Source organism: Podarcis pityusensis (genome assembly GCF_964106645.2).
Source record: "Podarcis pityusensis genome assembly, chromosome: 13".
Taxonomy (NCBI): Eukaryota; Metazoa; Chordata; class Lepidosauria; order Squamata; family Lacertidae; genus Podarcis; species Podarcis pityusensis.
Window position 1 is genome coordinate 34,879,791 of NC_138038.1, and position 22,371 is coordinate 34,902,161.

Genomic DNA, 22,371 nt, shown 5'->3' on the forward strand with positions numbered 1-22,371 from the left:
TGGTGAGCAGGCGGCTTTATTGACTTCTGCACCCTATAAGAAACCAGATTAAAAAGCTATGCGCCTGAGGAAGGACCTCCATGTGCCAGGATCTGACGTTCTCCCCCTTCAATCTTCTTTGTCCTTCTCTCCCCTTCCTTCCTGAACCACACTGCCTCCATCCACTGCCCATCTCAGGCGTTGAGAGCCCTAGCCACATTTTCCCTGCTTGGCAGCCAGCGCATTCAGTTTGGTGTTCACCTGATCGAGGCCACTCAGCACTCGCTCCAGTTTCTGCAGCACCTGGGGATCTGAGCAGGTGTTCAAGGGCTGGGGCACCACCGTAGGCCGTGGAGCAGCTGCACCTAGAGAGAAACACAGCACCATTTCCCATTACGTGGTTGTTGCCACATCCTCGGTCGACTGCCATCTTCTAGTGCTTAATATGTAAAATCAGAAGTGTTGGGGTTGAAGCCTTTTCTGCCCCACCTCCACTGAACCCAGAAGCCCTGCCTCACAATCCCAGATATGACTACTAAGGGCCGATTCACCCACTGTCTTCAGAAGTCAGGGCCGCTGTGTCTTTTAGCAGCGGAGCAATAGCAAAAAGTAACCGGCTTTCAAAATCCCAATCCCTGCTTGGGGCAGGCGATGCAATATGGCTGAATTTCGCCATTCTTACATAGGAATGCCCTCCCATCAGATGTCAAGGAGATAAATAACCATACAATTTTTAGAAGACATCTGAAGGCAGCGCAGTATCGGAAAGTTTTTAAAGTTTGATGTTTCAGTATGTTTTTATATGTGTTGGAACCCGCCCAGCGTGGCTGGGGCAACACAGCCAGATGGGCAGGGTATAATTCTAATTCTATAATTATAATTAGCAGCTATGAAAGGCTGCTTAAAAACAAAAAAATGACCACTTATAAGTTTGTGCTGTTTGATAAAGCCCCTTCTCTCCTTTGTATGTGGTTTCATTGCATGGTTAGCATGGTTAGCAATTTTGTGAGGATCAGATTATAACACACTTCTTACAGATTAGGCCAAAGGTCCATTTAGTCCAGCACCTTCTTCCTCTCAGTGGCCAAGCACATGCCTCCAGCAAACTTCCAAGCAGGATGTGAAAGCAATCTCTCTTCTAACAACCCCACACCTCCTCCTGGTGGTGTTTTGCCCATACAACATGGAGATGCATGGTGAGTGGTACCCATTGGAACTGGCAGGACGGAAGGCAGAGAGGCCAACAGTAAGTGGAGCCAGAGCCACTAAGAGGCAGAGCCAACTAATTCTAGTTCTGTCCCTGCCTCCTCACAAGGTGCAACACTGAGACTAAGGAAGAGGCAGTGGACTGGGTGGAAGTAAGCAGGCAGGCAACTGGAGGCTGGCTGACGGCAGGCAGAGGTCTGTGGGGCAGTGGCCCATTTGCCCTAATAGACCAGGATCAGCCTCCGCTGATGGAGACTCCGCTTAGCTACCATAATAATTTATTATAATAATAATTCTATTGTTTATATGCCACCCATCTGACTGGGTTGCTCCAGCCACTCTGGGCGGCTGCTGGCAAAATATAAAAACACCATAAAACATGAAAAAATTGACATTTCCCACAGCAATTGGCACCGATTCATCCTCAATCCTCTTTGCATTTTCTCAGTTCCATTTTGAAGGTGCTTAAGTGTGGCCCTCACCCCCATCTTGTGGCAGCGAGTTCCACAGATTTGTTATGGAATGTAGAAACACAAAATTATTTACATGGCGTTGTGTACTTTTAAAAAATAAATATCAATATCCACAGTAATGCAGAATATACAAGGTCTTTTCCAGACCCCCCTCCCAAATTCACAGGTTGCTGCTTCCCCCCCTTCCCCTTCCCCCTCACCCCTCAGTCCCCTAATCCTAGTACCGTGGCTGGTGCAAATCTTTTCTTTCAGCTCCGCCTGGGAGTCCCGGAGGCCTGAGAAGTGTCTCACGACAATGACGTGCTCCGTGGGCGGGTGGGAGGCCATGGCATGGAGCTCGCGCTGGGCAGTTGTACTTGTGAATCCCAGGCCAACCTTCCAGGAGAAACAAAAGTCACCAAGAGGCAGTTTGTGTTGCACTTTGGATGTGGTGTGAGGCAGACAAGAGAGGAACAGCGGGGTTCACCAAAGCTCAGGTCTTTCCCCCAGTGACACGGCAAGGAGTGGACAGCACGGCCCAGAACGCATCGCCTCCAACCTTCCACAGATGGAAATAGGTGGGTGGTTGTAATGCCCCAATGTGCATCACTTCCTGCGTCTCTCTCCCTCCTTGGGCCCCTGCAGAAGGCTCTGCCATGCCTACTGGGTGCTGTAGTCATTTAATCTGCCACATTCATTTACTCTGCTGACTTAAAAGCTAAGACGGTCTTTGTGGTTTTGTTTAAAGACGCACTAGAAAACCATAATTGTCTATCCGCATGCTGTCATGTTCAAAATATGACCCTGCACTTCCAAAAGGGTGGGGTGCTCACTGCATGGTGCCCTTTAGGGTTCAGGGATGGCTGCTTACAAGCAAGGCCCCAGAGAAAGTGTGTTTCCTGTGGCCTTCTGCCCGGGGAGCTCGTGGGCTCTTTTATACCAAAGAGAGGTCTCAGAAAATGGGGACAGCCTCAAGTAAAAAGGGAGAGGAGAGCTGAGGGGAACTGCCACACAGAGGATTCAGGTAATAGGTGTGCTGCCGACCACAAAGCCACCTGGAAACCAGTTGTGGTGGCCATTGGGACCTGCCCAGTTTGCAAAAACTGCTAGTTGCGTATCAGTCTCCCAGACAGAGGCTCTGTGGGTTTGGGGTGAGTTAATGATTAATCTACACCTGCAACCTGGGCACACCTTGAGAGGTCTGTGCTGGAGGAAGGTGAAGCCCCAACTCCCTCCAAGGACCACGTATGAGCCTTTTCTCATATACAACACAGGGGTGGATAGGTTAGCTTGATCACTCTGAATTCTGGCAAAAATGCTTTATGGTTTTGGGGTATGTTTTAATCCATTCCTGCTGGCACCCATCTGCCTTGAGAAACAATGGAGCACACCTCTGGAGGTGAAGTCAAACTGCAGCAATAGCAGCACCGAAGTGACCTCCCTGGGGCGCAAGCCTGGGCAGTGTGTCTGGAGGTCCTGGGCTGCCGAGACAACAAGGCCTCCCTCTCGGCCTCACTGACGTGGCCAAAGGAAAGCAGAGCAATACCTTTGGCACTAGCTTGGCTGCAGGAGTTGCTGGAGGGAGGCGTACAAGGCCTCTAACCATCTTGGAGATTCCACTCTGAATCTGTGTAGGGTTAACTCCTTAGCTTTTTCTTCTCCCAAAGATATCTGGCCAGTCAAAGCCATTTCCTGGGGTGTGGCTGCTGCCTCATGCTGACAGCTTCTAGGAGCCACAGGTGAGAGCTGAGTGCAGGTTGGGGACCAAAGGTGGAGAAACTACCCCAGAAGGCGCACGGCATTAGGTCCACAGTTATTCCCATTTTAGAGATGAGGTAAAGCAAGAGGTGGGGAACATGCAGCTTTTAGTATTAATGGTTGCTGATCTGTTCTAGTTGCCCATTTAGTCTGCTGCTGGTTTTAGTTTTGTACACCAGCCTGAGGTTTTGATGCTTTTGTACTGTCACTGTAAGCTGCCCCCCCCCCCGAGTTCCAGTTTAGCTGAAGGGTTGGCCCTTGAAACATGCAACTTAAATAAGTAACATAAGCAGGTAACTTTGCTCTCACCCCAACCGCAATGCGTGTGATTCCAGCTCTGTTGGCCTCTTCAACAATGTCTGCATACTCCAGAGGGTCCCCTGTTTTTTCCCCGTCTGTCACTATCACAAGGAACTTCTTGGCTGTGGGGCGAGCTCCTTTTTGTGTGGTGAATAGTTCTTTCCTAAAAGCGGAAGGGGAGAGAAAGGCTGGCGGTGAGTGTGGCAAATAACAGCTACGAAGGCCCAAGTTCCCACTTTCCCAGGCTCAACAGGCATTCTGCGTTTCACTATTGCTGCATCTCCATGGTAGAAAAAGCGCTGTTTGAATTTCTGCACCAGCAGGGGGAAAAAATAGGAGGCAGGGAAGGAGGGGGAGAGAACGGGAGCAAAGATACCCACACCACTTTTCTGATCCCGGAGGCCGTATGGGAGCCGCCTCCCAGCTGTTTGATTCCACCGATCAAGAGGTCGGCATCCCGGTCTCTGCTGAAGCGTCTGAAGTCAAAATGCTCTTCAAAGCGGTTAGAGAACTGCAGGAGGGCAAACTGAGAACAGAGAGAGATTAATGAGGACACGGCTACTAGCCACAATGGCTATGCTCTACTGTCCACTGTCGGCAGTATGCCTCTGAATGCGAGAAACTCGACGGGCCATTAGCCTGACCAGGCAGGGCTCTTCTTAACCTCTGTGATATTTGTATTTAAGCAGGTGTGCCAGACAGGAGGAGCAGCCTGATTCTTAAATCAGCTAACAGCTGCCAGGATCAATTTGTTTGGGGGCCAGTGGCTACTCAGCTGCCTTCTTCCCATTTTGGATTACATTCATCGTTTTCCCCAGTTCAGGTCTGGTTACTGTTCTTGTTAAATAGAGACAGGCGCTTTGCTGCCTCAGGCCAAAAACCCAAATAGGAACCCCTTATGGTGATATGTGTATAATAATTAACTAAATATTTGACAATTTGCTGCCCTTGAACAGTAACCCCAAAGTATCCAGTAATGCAGCCACCACATCCTTTATTATTAACTCCTACACCCTCCAAGTGGAGTGGAGTGTGCAAGGTCAGAGCAATGGCTTCCCAAGGGACTTGGAGGATTGAGCCCTTGTGCTTTTCAGCCAAACCCCAATCCATTGATCAGGAACAAGGGGTTATGCTGAGGTTCCGTGCAGCCTGCTCTTTCCCCCCACAAAATCCTACTCTTTTACCCCAGCGGTATGTGCCCGGCAGCAAGGCACATGAAAATTGCAAGAATCCTAGCGTTTGTCTTGAATCTTCCAACGTTTAAACCAACTCTGGGAGCCGACACCATGCCCTCTTGCCCATCTCCCCTACTGACCTGCGCATTATGGGGAATGCTTTTCATTATGAGTGCAATGAACACCTTCAGTTGCATGAATTCTGATGCCCGCATGCTGGATGAACCATCCATCAGGAAGACAATGTCCCGGGCCTCATTCTGACATTCTGGGTAGGGCGAAAGCAAGCCAGAAAGGCTCATCCCAAGTCAAAACCATTCCTTTTCATTCTGAAGACTCCTCAACTCAGTGGCAGTTTAATTTTCTGCATAAAGTTGCCACCTTTCTTTCCCACCCCCACCTCTTACAGGTCCCATGCATTTAATCACGGCTACATGATAATTATACTCCATGTTAGAAGAACCTTGACCTCTTCAATTTCTGCTAGTTCCATAGGATATAGTATTTATTTATTTTATCTGTATTGCAAATTTATAAAAAAGTGGGGAGGGGGGATAGAAATGGGGGGGGGAGGAAAGGGGAAAATAAAACACCACTGTCAGCTCACATTAACTATACAATAAGCACCACTACATCCATCTTAATTTACACATACAAATTGATAGATGCTATCCAAATGTCCCCAGTAGGTATCCAATTGAAACTGATGTTTATCAAAAGTAATTTAAAGTGGCCAGGGTGTTAATATCTTGAGTCTATTGAGTAAAAGATGGGGAACTACAGTTTCCAGGTTTATTTGTTGGGGAAGCCCATGGCTGTTAAAGCAGCAAAATCTTCTCTTTCGAGGAAACAACAACAACTGACATTCTTCTGTACAGTCCCTACTCACGTCCTAATTGCTGGTTGCTCTGGGGGGTTTCTGGGTCAGCCAAGGCATCTGTGAGATCAAAACTATCACCAGCAGACCCTGTGAGAAAGGGGGAAAGGAGGTGAGCCAATACCAAGACAATCAAGAGAAAATGGGGACCATGTGTGTGAGATAGAGACATGGTGGGGTAGAGAGGTGTGTATGTTGCTGCTGCTGCACATCTGTGAAAATGAAATAATCCCCTTTGATCAAGTTACTGCTCTATTCCCTGTCTGCAAAAGACATGTTTTTTTACTTATTTGACCCTTTGACTATACAATTCACTAGGTGCTGCCAGCCCTGCTCGCTTTGCTTGCCAGCCCTGCTTATCTCTCTGCCAGCTGCCCTTGCCCCACACCTAACTGAACCTCCTCCTTTTACAAAACAATCTCAACTTGTCAAAATACATTTCCGGAGCTGCAACATCTGAAATGGTAGGCTGCATTGGGCCTCTAGTGTTTGTGCATGTGAAAGTGTGCTAGAGACTAGATGCATCCACTCGTCACTTGGAAATGACTAGAGATCTTGGAAAGAGAGCTGAAGTCTTAAGTCTAGTTAGACTAGTCTGTTAGACTACTGCAATGTGCTATGTGTAGGGCTACCTTGAAGACCGTTCAGAAACTATAGCTAGTGCAGTAGACATGACAGCTAGTTTCTTGACCATTCATCCCGGACACTGAGATCCAGCTCTGAGGGCCTTCTAGCAGTTCCCTCATTGCGAGAAGTGAGGTTACAGGGCCTTCTCAGTAGTGACACCCACCCTGTGGAACTCCCTCCCGTCAGATGTCAAGCAAATAAGCAACTATGTGACCTTTAGAAGACATCTGAAGGCAGCCCTGTACAGGGATGTTTTTAATGTTTGATGTTTTACTGTGGTTTCAAATTTGTCGGAAGTTGCCCAGTGTAGCTGGGGCAATGCAGTCAGGTGGGCAGGGTACATATAAAACCAAACAACAATAACAACTTTTAGGGTGTCCTGGTTTTTACTTTTTGAAATATGGCAATCCTAAAGGACAGGGATTTATCAGAAACAGCCAACCAAAAAAGAGATTATTGTCAGTAAGGAGTGACCAAGGCCTGAACAAGACTTTTTCTGCCTGGGGCAAAGGACAAGATTTTCCACAACAAAAATACAACCAAAATGGCGGTTGAGCGTTACTTCTGTGGTGGCCATAGGACACTGTCCTCCACCACACCTCATTAACTGAGGACAACCTAGAGCAGGTCGTAGGATGTGGCACACACAGCTCTGCCCTTCCACACATTGCTGCCATTCCCGGCCCCCAACATTCTGTTGCCTGAGGCGGTCGTCTGGCTCTACCTAATGGTAGAGACAGCCCTAAGTCCCGGATAGCTGGAACTGACCTGCTGCTCCCAGGAAAAGGAGGGTGATGATGATGGAGATCCCCAAGGCTCCCATGTCTTGTCTCTGATCTCTGCCCGTCAGTTTTCAGCCTTTTCACTATCAGAGAGCCGCAACTGGTGCAACGGGGCAAAGGCTTCTCCTGAACGTAGGCCAGAAGTCGGAAGGGCACTGACCAGGAAAGGCCATCTATTGGGGTGGGAGAGGAGAAAGCAGCAACCACACTTTGCAGGCAGCTGCAGCCTCTTTTTGATGTGCAAATATTTGCAGCCCTTTTCAACTCCTGAGTGGTAGCCAGGTTAGTCGATTGTAGTGGAAATAACAAGTGTCCCTGTACGTTTGATGACTCAAAGGGGAAAGTTATCCTGAAAGACTTGGTAATCTTACAGCCAACCACTGTGAAAGCAGCAAAAGGGTGAATTCATTGGAAGATTGGTATCCAGAAACGTGGTCAGTTGCTTCAATGGGAAAAAAATAACACACAAGATGAAAGCATTAAGGAAAACAAAGGGGCCTGACAAATTTAGAGAAATGTGGAATTGCTATATTTAACAAATAAAAAGAGAAAACAATGTTATCCCAGCTCAAACTCATGGTAGCTGAACTTGGATAATGGTATTCCTTCCATGGGGCTGCATTTCTCCTTTGTTCAGTTGCTCTGTTTCAATGGTGGTTTTGTATTAGGTTTTTGGCCTTGCACCAACTCTGTTGTTAATTGACCTATATTTTGCTATTGCTCCATTATGTATGTTTGTTTATAAAATTAAATGAACACAGATTGAAATATTTTCTGGCATCATCATCATACACTCCAACTGATTTGCCAGGAAGTTTCTTTCTTTCTTTCTTTCTTTCTTTCTTTCTTTCTTTCTTTCTTTCTTTCGACCTTTCCCTGGTAAATAACTGACCCTATTGCTGTGGGCTTTGTTAGGGTTTGCAGCATTGAGATTTTTCAGGGTTTAGCTTTCTCCTCCTGGGCTACCGAGTTTTTAAAGTGCTGGTGGTGCAGAAGGGCTTGGAGCCTAATTACAGTGGTACCTTGGTTTATGAACTTAATCCGTTCCGGAAGTCCGTTCTTAAACCAAAGCATTCTTAAACCAAGGCATGCTTTCCCATAGCAGCGGGGGACTCTATTTACAAATGGAACACACTCAACAGGAAGCAAACATGTTCTTATTCCAAGGCAAAGTTCACAAACCAAAACACCTACTTCCAGGTTTGCAGCACTTTTAATCCAAGTTGTTCATAAACTAAGCTGTTCTTAAACCAAGGTACCACTGTACTGGAAGCTCTGGAATGCCTCCTCCCCACACCCGTATACAGTATGGCTAGTAGCAGCCTCTCATATACATATGTGTGGAACAGCTACTGAACATTCTTGTGGACTAGCAGCTTTGGTACTCATTTCCAACATTTGCTTTCAGCACTTGGCATTGAAGCAGCAGCTATGGACACAGAACAACTTATGACTCAGTTTTCCCCAACCAGGATTCCAAACTAGCAATTAAAAAGTCGGAACGCACTTTCCCCCTCCTGCTCTGTTTCATACTCAGCCCCTTCTCTCTCAATATGTAGCAGCAGCCACCATGCAGGAAGGCTGCCCCATCATTCCCATGGCGAGAGCTTTCGCCATCTGGACTGCAGCTTTTAGAAGCTGTGGGGGAAACAATATTTTGATGCGGCCCAGAGCTCCTTCCTTGATGTTCCTTTATAAGATGAAATAAGGAAGCAGTAAGATCCAGTATTTCAAAGGCTCTTCTGTTAACAACCACAGTGAATGGCTAGCATCAAATGTACCTTACAAAAACAAACAAACCTTCACCCACCCAATTCCACATTCTGCATTTACAAAAGGCAAATCCTGGGTCCGGTACAAATTATACAAATAATTCATGCCTGGTCCTGCCATTATTGAACTGAAGAACAAGGGGAAATGGCACCTCCTTTGCCACCAAAGGCTTCAAAACATTCTCTCTATTCTGATGTTCAGTGCTGACGCCCAAACAGCACTGTCCACAGCCAAGAATGATAGAGGAAGCTATAAGCAGGTTTGGAGGAACACCAAAGTTTGCAGAAGTACAAAAAGGGTTTAGAAAAAGACACTGCATTCAATGACCACACAGGGTCAAACTCTAGAGTTCACAAGTCAAACCTGCAACAAAATCTTGTAGCATGGGTGCTCCTGTTCACTGCTCCGGTCAGTGTGCAACACCCTCCACAACGACACTCCATTCCATTCCCCTCCAGTCAGCCCACATTCTGGGCTGCGGCCAAGTAACTTCTAATCAGAGTATACCCATTGAAATTGATGGACATGACAAATTTAGATCTATAAATGTCCACGAATGTACTCTAATTTGGTTGGATGCAGCCCAGAATGCTTACACACTGTGGCGATGTTGTGATGACTGACTGGAACAGGAGCACTCCCCACTAGAACGTTTTGTCACTGGAGGTTTTACTTGTGAACTGCGAGCCGAAGTCAGACAGATTTCTGTCACATATACCTCCACCTCTGCTGAGGCCATCTCCTGTGAAACGTCAAATTTTGGTGACCAGGTGTAAATCAACAAGACGCTTTGGCTAGTTGTCTGGCGAGATGGCGTCAAGGTGCAAGTGTATCAAGAGCCTGAACTTGTTTGTAGATCTGCCAAGAGGGAGGCTGGCATCAGCCATGCAAAACTGGACTCATTAATGTCTGGGGGTGACTATATGGTCCCACATCCTTCAGGTCCACATCCATGACCAGAAGGAGGAGTAGTATCAGGAAGATTGGATTAAATTTAATGATTACTTAGTTAAATATGTTAAGTTAAATTAACTGAAAACAGCTTGCAGATACTTAATTGGCTTAGGATTTTATTTAAGTGATGAATTAATATGTTTAATTTCATAATGTGAAGATCTAAGGATGTTAATGTTTAAGTTAAATTTTATAAGAACTGTGATTTGGAAAACCGTTAAAAGGATATGCAACGAAATTCAACCAAGGGGAAGCGAGGAAGTCACTTAACAATGTTAATAAGTGTATTTTTTAACAAGGCTATGATTTATGTTTGTTTGTCTTATGTATTTGTTTGTTTATAATGTTGTGAAAACCAATAAAAAAAGTTGAAGAAAAAAAAACTTATAATGCTTGCGGGACAGGCAGAAATCCATCAGGAGAAGCTCCTCTTCGGCACATCTCTGTGCGAGCAAAAGGGTTTACCTGCTGAATTTTTGCCAGACACCCAGCAGCTAAACACACAGGACCCCGGCCAGAAACAAACCTGGCAACTGGTTATCACAGGCTCAGATGTTTTCTCTGCAGGTGGAGAAGGCAAGACGTAATGTCTTGGTTGGGAGTTGTAATCATCATGGCAAGTGAATTTCCTCCCCCCATTTAACAAACAGGTAGTTTTAAGGGGACTGGCAGGTGTAAAATGGGGGTAGGGGGAACCGACACTCTTTCCACACACTAACACACACTAGCTCTGTGGTGCCGCCTGTTAGATCTGACCTGTCAGCAAAGGAAAACGAGAGATAATTACAGGGTCTGAGGATGGGCCTATATAACAGAAGTTTGCCCTCCCTCCCTCCAACAGTTCTTCTTCCAGGTGGCGGAGACCATGAGGCTCTCTGTAGCCCTGGCACCTTGGATTCTCCTCCTCATCCAGGATATTCTGCCCCTCACGCCAGCCCAAGAGAGGACACTGCGCTTCGTCACGCTGGTACACAGGAGGGTGGGCGGCAGGAACTAGGGCGCCTGGGTTCTCCGGGAAGGAGCAGGGGTCTGCACAGCAAGAGAGAAAGGAGCCAGAGTACTTTGGGAGGAGTGTGAGGCATAGCTGTCAACTTACAGATTTGAAAATAAGGGACCAGCAGCCTCGAAAATAAGGGATCTGCAGCCAAAATAAGGGATTTTGCTTTGCTTGTACATAAATCCGGCACTGATGAAGCCATGCTGCTTTGGCTGCGACTGACTGTGTTTGCAGGGGGTTGGACTAGATGATCCTAAGGGTCTACAGCTCCCACCAAAGAAGAGTGACAGACAAAACTCATGAACGACGTCAAGATGGCAAAGCTTATAGGCAGAATTAGAAACCAGGAAGAGGACCTCTTTAATAAAGAATGGGGAAAGTTTATAATTTATTTGAAAAGCTATTGTAAAGAGTTACATACATTGGTAGGATTGACAGAAAACTTGTAGCAAAAATTTGAAATATGGATGGACAAATGATTTATAAAAATAGAGTTATGAAAGGGATGCAGAGGGGCAAATCACTACATTAAGATGCTGCACTGGTTGGAGGGTATGCTAAGCAGCACGTCGGGGGTGCCGTCGTCCTGGGGCGAGAAGTTCCATCGGCTCTTCCCCGCCAGAGGGGGGGGGGAGGGAGAGAGGCTCTTGCCCACGCCACCCGCGAGCCCGGCATGAGGTGGTCACGGCCGCTGAAGCGCCGCCTTTCTGCATCCCTCCCCATCCCCTCCTCTTCCTCCTCCCTCAGGCCGCCTCCTCAGCCGCCACTGCCGCCACCCATCTCCTCACGACGCGCCCCTGAGGGGGAAAAGGGAGAGATGGAGACGTGGCAGCTAGTGCGTGCGCTCTCTCTCGCAGCGGAGGACCCCGAGCAGCTGCTTCCCTCCCAAGCCTAAGCATGAAACCCGGGAAATTTAAGGGACATCATCAGTAAGGAACAGCAGCGGGACACGGTGCTGGGATAAGGGAGTTTCCCGCCAAATAAGGGACGGTTGACAGCTATGGTGTGAGGTCTACGGAAGCAGAGCTTCTGGATACCTTGAGTCGGGAATGAAGGGGGTGCATTCTGCTCCAAGCAGTGAGTTGCCTCTCTTTCATCTCATATATTGCTATATCCTACCTTTCAGAATATAAATCCTACTGAGGTGGCTTAGAACTGACATTCAATTACTTACACTTACACACACACACACACACACACACACACACACAGTGTGGTATCTCGGGTTAAGAACTTAATTTGTTTCAGAGGTCCATTCATAACCTAAACCCGATCTTAACCTGAGGTACCACTTTAGCTAATGGGGCCTCCTGCTGCCGCCACCTGATTTCTGTTCTCATCCTGAGGTAAAGTTCTTAACCTGAGGTACTGTAACCCGAAGTGTTTGTAACCCGAGGTACCACTCTGTCTGTGTGTGTGTGTGTGTGTGTATGAATGACTTTGATATTTAATTAATTATAAAAGTATGTCAGTATCCTGTATCATAAAATATCAAGGTGGTGTACATTGTTAAAACAGGGGGGAAACCAGTGTTTTTAAACAATAAAAACACAGAAAAACATTAAGGAGACTGGCTATTGAAAAACGCCAAAACTTTGTGTTGTTTCCAGTGTTGGTCAAACGCCACTGAAATTAATGGACCCTAAGTTAGTCGTGCCCATTCATGTCAATGGATCCAGTCCAAGTCTGTCTAGCCATGGTTACAACCCCATCATGGTGGGTGGGACAGTTCTGTACTGGAAGGGCACCAGAGATCTGTGTCTGCGCTGGGCACAGAGACACATCACACACCCAGAGACTTGTAGCACCTTAGAAACTAACACTTACTGTGGCATAAGTCTCCATGCACTTAAGACCACTTTGTCAAATACCTGATGCTGGCACACACACCCTTTTTTTTAACTGATCGGTCTAATAGCTTGTTTAGTCTCAAGAAGGGTAATAACATAGTAATTACTTTACCCTGACTCACCCAATCCCTGGCCACTTTGAATGAAAATGTATTCCACAGAAGTGCCTGAAAAACTGCAGGCTTGGTATTAGGAATACACCCTTAAGGGGTGGGAGGGGAGCGTTTTAAAGGGATAGTGTGAAAAACAAGTATTAGGCCTATTATGAAATATATATATGCTCACACACATAGGATGGTTCTCTTGTAATGCATCAGATCTGAAGAGGAGTAAATAGAAATTTGTATTTTTAATTTCTTTAAAGGGGTAGTTTTTATGGCACTAGATGTAGCACTAGATGTTGTTTTATATATGGAATGCATAATTTATAATAATACCCGTATAAGCACATATTTGTTTATTTTGCAATACACTTGGTGCATGTCACATAAACTCAAAAGTAAAAATTATAAGGTGGCTGTGGTTGCTTTTCTTTGCCCCTCACCTGTAAATGAATTGGTGCAGGCATCTTGTTTCTGGTTTACAGACTGACCCTCCAGCAGTGCCATCTATTACAGAAAGGGAAAACACATGTCTGTTTCTATGCATGTGTGTGAGAGAACTAGATAGCAAAGGGTGTGTGTGTGTGTGTGTGTGTGAGTATAGGTGGAATAATATGGAAGGTAAATCACAGTAGGTCCCATTTTGCAGGCCAGGATCACAGAATCATAGAATCTTAAGAGTTGGAAGGGACCCAAGGGTCATCTAGTCCAACCCTCTGCAATGCAGGAATCTCAGCGAAAGCATCCATTGCAGATGCCCATCCAACCTCTGCTTAGAAAACCTCCATGGAAGGAGAGTCCAGCACTTCTCATGGAAGTCTGTTCCACTGCCAAACAGCTCTTACTGTCAGAAAGTTTTTCCGAATGTTTACTCGGAATCTCCTTTCCTGTAACTTGAAGCCATTGGTCCAGAGTCCTACCCTCAAGAGCAGGAGAGAGAAAAAGCATGCTCCCTCTTCCATGTGACAACCCTGAAAATATTTTAAAAGTCCAAAAAGATTCCTGGTCTTGTAGTTTAGAAATTTGAGGGCAAAACTATCACTCGGTTTGCTGTATGTCGCTGTTCTGACCCCCTTCTTCTTTCTTAGGTGTATCGCCATGGTGACCGATCCCCTCTGGGCACCTACCCCACGGATCCCCACAAAACGGCACCCTGGCCACAAGGCTTCCAGCAACTCACTGAGGTGGGGGCTTGGGGGGTGTAGAGGGGTGGGATGAGCACTGGAGGCAAATGGGGCACTGCCGCTGTCTGGCTGCCTTTTTGCTTTACAACCACTCAGGGGCTAGCTCTCCCTGCCATTGGCTCAAGCTCCACTTGTTTTCCCACGGTCACCTCCAGCCACAACCTGGGGAAGGGGGAGAAAGGCACTTGCCAGAATTTCCATGACTGGAGTTTTTGTGTGAGTGAAGGCGACTGATCTCAGCCTTCGCTTTGCACTGGAGCAATGGGACAGCCCTGTTTTGGAGGACGCTTCAGATCTTTCTCTCTCCCCCCCCCCCAACTTGATTTTTTCCTTTTGTCTGCTGCAGGTAGGTATTTTGCAACAGAAGGCACTGGGACGATTCCTCAGAGAGAGATATGCTGGCTTCCTGAGTGCATCCTACAAACCACAGGAGGTAAATATCCGTTTGCTTATTCAATAAAGGCAATATATATATTCCACACCAGCACCCAGGAATTCACAAGGCAGCAAATATGAATACAGTAATAAATATATATAAAGCATGCAACAATTTAAGTATTAGCTGACATGCAAAAATAAGCAGCAGCAGCAGCACCCCCAAAATTTATCCAAACCCATAACACCAGCTCCACGCACCTTTTAAAAAGCTAATGGGTGGTGGGTGAAGCCAGAGGGGGAAACTGGGTGGCTCTAGAGGCCCAAGTGGACAATGGAGGCTTTTGATTTTTACATCCCACCTTTCCTCCAAGGAACTCAATGAGGCATACACAGCTCTTCCCCTCTCCATGTTATTCTCACAACAACCCTGTAAGGTAGTTTAGACTGAAAGATGGTCACTAGCCCAGGGTCACCCAGTAAGTTTCATGGCTGAGTAGGAATTTGAACCCTGGTCTCCCATGTCCTACTCCAATACACAACACTGGCTTGTGTTCCAGCCACACAAAAGCCCAAAGCTTCTACGCTCCCACCAACACAACTCTATTGTCCCTTCAGGCAAGCAAGCAACATTAGCATCACAGGTCAAAGACACATTCCAGCCAGGCCAGAGCACCTCGAGAGGGTGTAGTGGAGGTCAGTGAGATGTGTGGGCTTGGAGAGTCTCAAGGACAGGATAAATAGCCCCACCAGCACTCGGGGACAGCCAAGGTTTTCACCCGCCTTGAGGCCAACCAACCATTATGCCACTTTCTAGATCTATATCCGCAGCACAGATTACGACCGCACCTTAATGAGCGCCCAAGCCAACCTGATGGGGCTTTATCCAAGCTCAGATCCAGAGATCAGCTGGAGACCTGTTCCCATCCACACTGTGCCTACTAAGTATGATAAGGTAATCCTTCGCAACTTGCCCAGATTTTACTGGTTCTTATCAGCTGCTTCTCTGCTTTGTATTGAGTTTATGTGGCATTTTCTTATATTGCTTTTATTGAACACCATCCTACAAGTCTTCCATTGCAAGGTGGTCTATGCATGAAACAAATGTATTTTTTGACAGAGAAGCTAAGGGAAGTGTTTCCTGAAAAGGGGAATGCCACTTCACGAAATCCAACTTTATCAAGAATGAATTTCTTTCTGGCTCTTTTATTTTGATGTCTTGCCACATTTCTGTATGAGTTCCGTCTAGGCCCTCCATTTTCATTCTGGTCAAGCTTAAAAATTGGGACAGAGACTCAGTAAGTATATTTACCATTTAGACCGGTGTCATGAAGTCTAGCATTCAATCCACTACACCAGCCTGATAATCTGGCAGATATTTTGACCTATAATTCCCATCAACCACCTGCTGTCAGAGGCTGATGGGAATGGTCGGCCAAAATATCTGCCTGACTCCAGGTTGCTGAAGACAGCTCTACACAGCAGCCTTTTTTGAGCAAAGCAGGTGCTTACGGATGTGAAAGTGAGATTCAATCAGTGTTCCTGCTTCTGAAGTGTAGCCCCATAGTTTACATATGGGAAAGAAAAGAGGGGTCAGCTTTCCCCAAGAATCAGATTTGTCTGTCTTTTCCTACTCCACACCTCACAGCTGCTGAAGCCGCCAACCCGGAACTGCCTACGATACCAACAGCTGATGGGAGAGACAATTAATTTGCCAAGCTATCAGGCTAAAATGGAGACCTGGAAGGTATCAGGGAAAGGTGGGGTTGGCTAGGAGGGAGGGAGGGAGGGAGGGGGGAATGGATTCCAAAGCCAGGATTTCTTCTTCATCCAATTCATCAATCCAACTCTTTGCACCCATTGTAAGAGGAATGCACCACCTGGAGGGGGAGTCTTGTTCTCTGCCTTGATCACTCAGAGGATATATATGTACTACAAACTTAAAGCAGGTTTTATACCACTTTAATTGACCTGGCTTTTACCCAAAAAAATCTTGAGAAATGTAGCTCAGCAGAGATACTATAGGGATCCAAAGCGCGCGCACACACGCACACACACAACTGAGAACCACGATTCCCAGGATTCCCTGCATAGTGAATTACATTAAACCAGTTCTCATCTTGTCTTGTGTTGCCATCGTCAAGAAAACTGACTGCCTTCTTTTGCTTACGGCAGCCCTTTGTTTACTTTTGGAAAACTCTGATGGCCAGTCTAGCACCCAATCTGAGTGTTTTTATTATTCATTTAAAATATTCATATACCACTTTGTGGGGCAAGAATCCAGGGTAGTTTCCAAAAAATTAAAGCTAAAGCTTTTGAATGTAATAAAAAACATTAGTAACAACAACAGATACAAGGTAAAAAAGCAATACTTTAAAAAAGTGCCCAGTGATGTAAAGCAAGAATGTTTATTCAAAAATAAATTATTCCTAGGTAAGCACTTGTAACAGCCTTTGCCAACCCTAGTGCCCTTCAGCTGGTTCGGACTACAACTCCCACCAGCCCCAGATAGCACCTTGTTGGGCCTGAGGGCACATTCAAGAAATCTAAGAAACTGTCATGGGAACCACCCATTTCACAGAAGAAAAAACTGATGTTCGGGACCAAAAAACTCTACACAGCCCAAAATAAACAAAAAAGAAGGCACACATAGTTTTAAAATATATACAAATTTGAGAAAGGCAGGGGCCCTTAGGCCTAACTTAGTCATGTTTATTAACTCTGATGGGTCTAGTCTTGAGTGAAATGAACATTGAATACCATCCATAATGGGTCTAATTGTGGTGCAACCCTACATGGAAGTGGGTTTTCGGAAGCCACACCACTTACAACATTCAGGCCTATGTCGGTTTACATGGACGTATACTGATGTTAGTAAGATCGTGTAGGATAGTGGAACTACCTTCCTCCAGGCGAAGCCCACTGAAGTTCCAATCCGTTAGCTAATTCTTCTTCCCCCTTCCCAGGGCTTTATGAGAGAGATGGCAAACCATACAGGGCTTAAACAGGAACAGCTGACCCTGAGGGGCCTTTGGAGGGTCCACGACTCCCTCTTCTGCCAGGTAGGCATACTGCACCGCATAACAGCCTCACCAGTTTGCCTCCAACCATACCTTTCTCTAGTGTTTTTTCTTTCCTTGCAGAAAACACACAACCTGACCTTGCCCAGCTGGGCCACACCACAGGTCCTGGCCACCCTTTCAGAGATGGAAGCATTCAATGTCGAAGCCCATGTGGGAATGCATGCAAGCCAGGAGAAGGCCCGATTCACTGGAGGTAAATTTTAATCAATTTTAGAGGATAAACATTCTAACGCTGCTTTGACAAAACACAGTACTGGTGGGGAAAATTGAGGATCCGTTCACACGGCACCTGAAAATTCACTATTTTCCAGTTCAATGTGTTCCCCGTTGTCCTCCACAGATCCATACCGAACCAATTTGTGGGGGGGCCATGACATTTCTGTGCTTTTCTTTTTTTGTTACTATGGTTTTTCTTCCACTGAACCCTTCAACTGTTATTGATGGCGCATGCCCCAGTGCTCAGCACATGTGTGTGCTTGCGTGGCTCGTTTTCATATGCAACATGGCACCCCCTTGACCCCCAATTATTTGCAGAGCTGCTAGTTTTGTGCCTGTCGGTCAGTTATTCTTTGACATACCATAGGACACCCCTCAGTCAAGTCTCTCTCCCACCTTGCAGGGATATTACTTGGCGCTATCTTGAGCAACTTCTCCAAAGCAGTGTGCCGAGATCTGCCCCTGAAGATGATCATGTATTCTGCTGTAAGTCTTTCCCCACCTTAAGACTTCAGAGGGACCATGTGGGAAGATGGGGTGTGTGGTTTAAGTGTGTATAGCAGTCTGTTTAGAAGGATCTCGGGGCTATTTAGTGGCTTCACTGCAAGCAGTTCTTTTTGAAAGTGCTAAAAATAAGTCTCACTAAAACTAGAACTATAAAACTAAGCCTGCAAACTATGGAACAAACTTATCACACGAAGGGGAAACAGGAGGTTCCTGAATAGCACCCTCTATGAAGATGAGGGGGAAGCAAAGTAGTATCATCTAGTCTGCACATGGAAAAGTGGCATGTTTTAGGGAGTGGGGGGCATAGCAATATATTGTAAAATGCAAAACAAAAAAAACATGTTGGCTACATTTTTCCTGTTCACCTACTTTTTAGCATGACAGCACCTTAATTGCTCTTCAAGGAGCCCTGGGCGTTTATAAAGGTCCCCCTCCACCCTATGCTGCCTGTCATGGGTTCGAGTTCTACCAGGAAAGCAATAAGTAAGTCTGGTTCCATCTGTGGGGCAGGAAGTTTCTCTTCTTTTGCTGGGTGTTGAATTTGCTCTCCATCACAGAGAAAGGTTTGGTGTGCATGTAAAAACTGTACAGGTGCTGATGAACTACTGATAATTTATCATCCTGGTGAAATAAAACGCTGGCAGTATTTTAAGAAGCAAAAAAATGTGCAGTCTTCAAGGCTTGTGAGGTTGAGCTTAAAAGGCTTATAACTTGCAGCAATATCCCAGGGAACAGAATGTGCTCAGGCTTTCAGCTTCCTCTAACTCTGTGTCCAATAGAACAAATTATGTACAATTGCTTTTGCATGAAGAACTGAAATGTTTACTTGTTGAAAAAGCAGCTTATACATGCCCCCCCCCCCCGTTCCTTTTGTGGCTCCGCTATCCTCCCACAACTCAATGGTAGACACATCACTTCACGTGCAAAGGATCACACAGGTTCAATCCCCAGTATTCTCCAGGCAGGGCTGGGGAAAGGCTCCCTGTTTGGAACCATGGCATGTTTTCCCTTGTTTTTTAAAATTAAAGGCCACTTTTTGGAGTATGGTAAGTCTTCTCTGTCCAGATTTTTTAATTTTATTTTTAGTTCTGACTTTGATATAAGGAAACATTATTACTACCCTTTCTTAAAAGTTGTCCTCTCCAAACCAAGGAGTACACTATTCGGAGGGACTCTCCCTCTTTGCCAGCTCCTAGTATCCCTTGCAGTATTAACAGCTGCCTCCCAGCGACTTGTCAGCACATTTGCAGTTGCTGACGCATTGACACTGCAGGAAGGAAAGCACCAAATTATCAGAGCCAACGTTTGGCAGTGCGGGGTTATGGGAAGAGTGCAACCTTTACTAGGCTCCTGTGTTTTCCATCTTTCCAGCTCCTTCAGTGTATCCATGTTTTATCGGAACGAAAGCAGCCACCAGCCCCACACATTAGCCCTGCCTGACTGCCCCACACCTTGCCCACTGCCTCTCTTCATTCATCTTACGAAGGCAGTCATCCCGCTGGACTGGGATGCCGAATGCCAAAACCCTCAGGCAGGCACAGGTAATGCAAGGTCTTTTCCCTCCCCCTGGGCAGAGGTTCGCACTGACTCTCCCACTCACACCTGCTCAATTCCTTTTGCAGGGCGCACCGTAACAGCGCTGGCTGTGGCAGTAGGCCTGCTGAGCACGGCATTAATAGGAGCAGGCATAATGTATTGGAGGAGGTGATGGGAAGATGGGCTCATGGCAACCACCAATCACCCTCATGGGAAGAGAGAACAGCCTCTACATGTTGTGAAGTGTGGTCCAGTGGCTGGAGCCAAGGCGGGGCAAACTCAGACTCCATCCACAGAAGCTGATGGTCTAAGCAGCACAGGCAAGAGGCACATTTACTGTAGGGAATTATTAGGAGACTTAAAAATAAAGCAAGTAGTGCAATGATTTGAGTACAACACTGTGTGTACCTTTCTGTCAGACATGGCAAGGAAATTCTTATACCTCCACATTTAGAGGGCCCCATGCTTTTCATTTTAGTATGTAATCTGCTCTGACAGACATACACCACTAATTTTTAAAAACAGAGTTGGAAGGGACCCTGAGGATCATCTAGTCCAACCCCCTGCAATGCAGGAATATGCAGCTGTCCCATATGGGGATCGAACCTGCGACCTTGGTGTTATCAGCACCACGCTCTAACCACCTAAGCTGTGCTTAATGCCTTGGGTTCCCCACAAAAGACTTCTGTGGTAGATCAACATCTGGATGGCCAGATTTTCTGTACCTTCCCAAAAAGATGCCTGCATGTGAAAAACATTTAAGTACAACTATGCAAAGAATAAAAGATCAAACCTATCCATTCTGAAGGAAATCAGCCCTGAGTGCTCACTGGAAGGACAGATCCTGAAGCTGAGGCTCCAATACTTTGGCCACCTCATGAGAAGAGAAGACTCCCTGGAAAAGACCCTGATGTTGGGAAAGATTGAGGGCACAAGGAGAAGGGGATGACAGAGGACGAGATGGTTGGACAGTGTTCTTGAAGCTACCAGCATGAGTTTGACCAAACTGCGGGAGGCAGTGGAAGACAGAAGTGCCTGGCGTGCTCTGGTCCAGGGGGTCACAAAGAGTCGGAACGACTAAACGACAACAATGCAAAACCACTTATCATTTCTACATTTTATTGAAAAAAGTAAATGCTGCACAGAATAACACTGCCCCTCCCTGGTGGCATACAACTCAAGTTTTGTTTTCCCCAAGTTGAAAGGAGTACATGGCAAGGTTGTGCAAAATGCAGCATACTTGGCAAATATCCCCAGAGATATTCATGCTGCTTCAGAATCCAAGGTGAAACAAACAGCCTTGCTTTGGAGGGTGTGTATGGCTTATGATCAACAATTTACTTAGAGCATTTGTACCCTGCATTTGTACTCTTCAACCAAGGAGGTTACCAGCATGGCTTATATGCAATCAATAAAAGCAAGGCAGTTCCTGTCTGCAGGCTTACAATCTTAAAAACACAACACAGAAGGGGAAACGGACAAGGAGGGAAGAGGAAAGAAATCAAACTCGGGTACCAATCCTTAAACAATTTTTCTTTTAATGACCAACTGGCACAGTTCAGGGGCAGAAGGTGCCTGATACTGCCAATCTTTTGGCAAAGCTGATGGAATAATCCCTGCTTCTGATGGAAGCTCAACTCAACTGCTCTTAATAGAAAGTTGCAGCAAAGAGCCAAGCTACTTGGTTCTGAAACCAAGAAATTTGCTTGAAAGAGTAGGAGGCTGGTGATCAAGCAGAGTTTGGGGGAAAAGGTGTGTGTGCAAAGGCTGTTTAAATGTTGGAAGGCAATGGGAGGGGGGGAATGAGTGGATTAAAAAAAAAATGTATCTGTGACTTGCTGATAGTCCAGGAGATTCTTTCAATATTGTGGGAGAAACCCATCCATTTCGGTTTTTGCTGCAGGCATCCAGTTTGGCTGAGGCTGGGCGGGAAGAAATATGCTACATGAATTAGCAACGCAGTGCCTAGGGAAAGCCCAAACAGGATATGATGGTGCTTTTAAAAGGCTGCTGACTGAATCTTGAAGGGCCCTGTACCTCGGTCAGAGATAGTGTAATGTTCTTCTGGAATAATGGGACTATTCCTGTAAAAGTTTGTTCAGGAACTTTAGTTATTCCCCCAGCCCAGCCCCAGCAGACTTTAAGCCTTTTGGCCCCATGGAATACAAATCAAGTAAGAGCATTTACTTCCAAATTTAAAGGCTGTTAATTTTAAAAAAGACGCTCCCTGATACATGCCTAAGTGCTACGAAGCACACACAGTGAAGTACAACTTTTTTCCTGCCTCTTAAAATAAATGGGAGGATTGACCCCTGTCAACACAACCTTTGCATAACCCTTAAGGATCAACCACTGTGTTTTTCAATGCCCAGATAATCTTTCCTCTGCCTTTCCTGCTCAGTTCTACCTGTGAGCCATTAGGGCATGGAACCAGTTGCATCTTCCCGCCTGCAAGAGCAGAGCTCAGGTGTTCCCATATCTGGAGGAAGAAAGCAAACAAACCATGTTGGCAAGACTTTTTTGCACACTATCCACAAGGTGTAGCCTAGTTTCAGTTTCACAGATCACTCACTACACATATCGGATTTCATGCCTGCAAGCACATTTTCCCTTCAGTTCTTTTAAAAAGAGAGAATATG

At 46.1% G+C, this 22,371-nt stretch overlaps 2 protein-coding genes and 1 long non-coding RNA gene across 5 annotated transcripts in view; 1 reads left to right on the forward strand and 2 right to left on the reverse strand.

The window, feature by feature from the left end:
* LOC308460202 (integrin alpha-M-like) lies at nt 1–7,329 on the reverse strand. The gene is made up of 7 exons (XM_080976288.1): nt 7,143–7,329; nt 5,760–5,837; nt 5,011–5,138; nt 4,076–4,221; nt 3,705–3,858; nt 1,883–2,033; nt 1–344 (listed from the first exon to the last, which is right to left on the reverse strand). The coding sequence occupies exons 1-7, from the start codon at nt 7,195–7,197 to the stop codon at nt 190–192; spliced, it is 867 nt and encodes a 288-aa protein (XP_080832414.1). The 5' UTR covers nt 7,198–7,329; the 3' UTR covers nt 1–189.
* A 3,341-nt stretch (nt 7,330–10,670) lies between these two features.
* Nucleotides 10,671–20,809, forward strand: LOC308460182 (testicular acid phosphatase homolog). 3 transcript variants are annotated; one of them, XM_080976247.1, is made up of 11 exons: nt 10,671–10,850; nt 13,920–14,015; nt 14,362–14,448; nt 15,208–15,345; nt 16,039–16,137; nt 17,357–17,452; nt 17,534–17,666; nt 18,093–18,175; nt 18,573–18,679; nt 19,568–19,737; nt 19,819–20,809. In XM_080976247.1, exons 1-11 carry the CDS (start codon nt 10,749–10,751, stop codon nt 19,902–19,904), a joined length of 1,197 nt encoding a protein of 398 aa, XP_080832373.1. In that variant the 5' UTR covers nt 10,671–10,748; the 3' UTR covers nt 19,905–20,809. The 3 variants fall into 3 exon arrangements, with proteins under 3 accessions (XP_080832373.1, XP_080832371.1, XP_080832372.1); XM_080976246.1 differs by having other exon boundaries at nt 10,721–11,305; XM_080976245.1 differs by having other exon boundaries at nt 19,568–20,809.
* A 25-nt stretch (nt 20,810–20,834) lies between these two features.
* The window catches only part of LOC308460224, a 132,572-nt gene continuing 131,035 nt past the window's right edge, over nt 20,835–22,371 (reverse strand). Inside the window, exon 4 of the long non-coding RNA XR_013978501.1 lies at nt 20,835–22,211. This is a non-coding gene — a long non-coding RNA (uncharacterized lncRNA). The remainder of the gene's footprint in view (nt 22,212–22,371) is intronic.

Bases quoted from the DNA above. Each gene is read 5' to 3' on its own strand.
- LOC308460202 (XM_080976288.1), bottom strand. From the start codon at position 7,197: ATGGGAGCCTTGGGGATCTCCATCATCATCACCCTCCTTTTCCTGGGA. The intron at 2,034-3,704 runs GTGAGAGCAAAG...TTCTCCTGGAAG, and splicing joins TCACACGCATTGCGGTTGGG to GTTGGCCTGGGATTCACAAG. The intron at 345-1,882 runs GTACTAGGATTA...GTTTCTCTCTAG, and splicing joins AAAGATTTGCACCAGCCACG to GTGCAGCTGCTCCACGGCCT.
- LOC308460182 (XM_080976245.1), top strand. From the start codon at position 10,749: ATGAGGCTCTCTGTAGCCCTGGCACCTTGGATTCTCCTCCTCATCCAG. The intron at 15,346-16,038 runs GTAATCCTTCGC...CACACCTCACAG, and splicing joins TGCCTACTAAGTATGATAAG to CTGCTGAAGCCGCCAACCCG. The intron at 18,680-19,567 runs GTAAGTCTGGTT...CCATCTTTCCAG, and splicing joins TTCTACCAGGAAAGCAATAA to CTCCTTCAGTGTATCCATGT.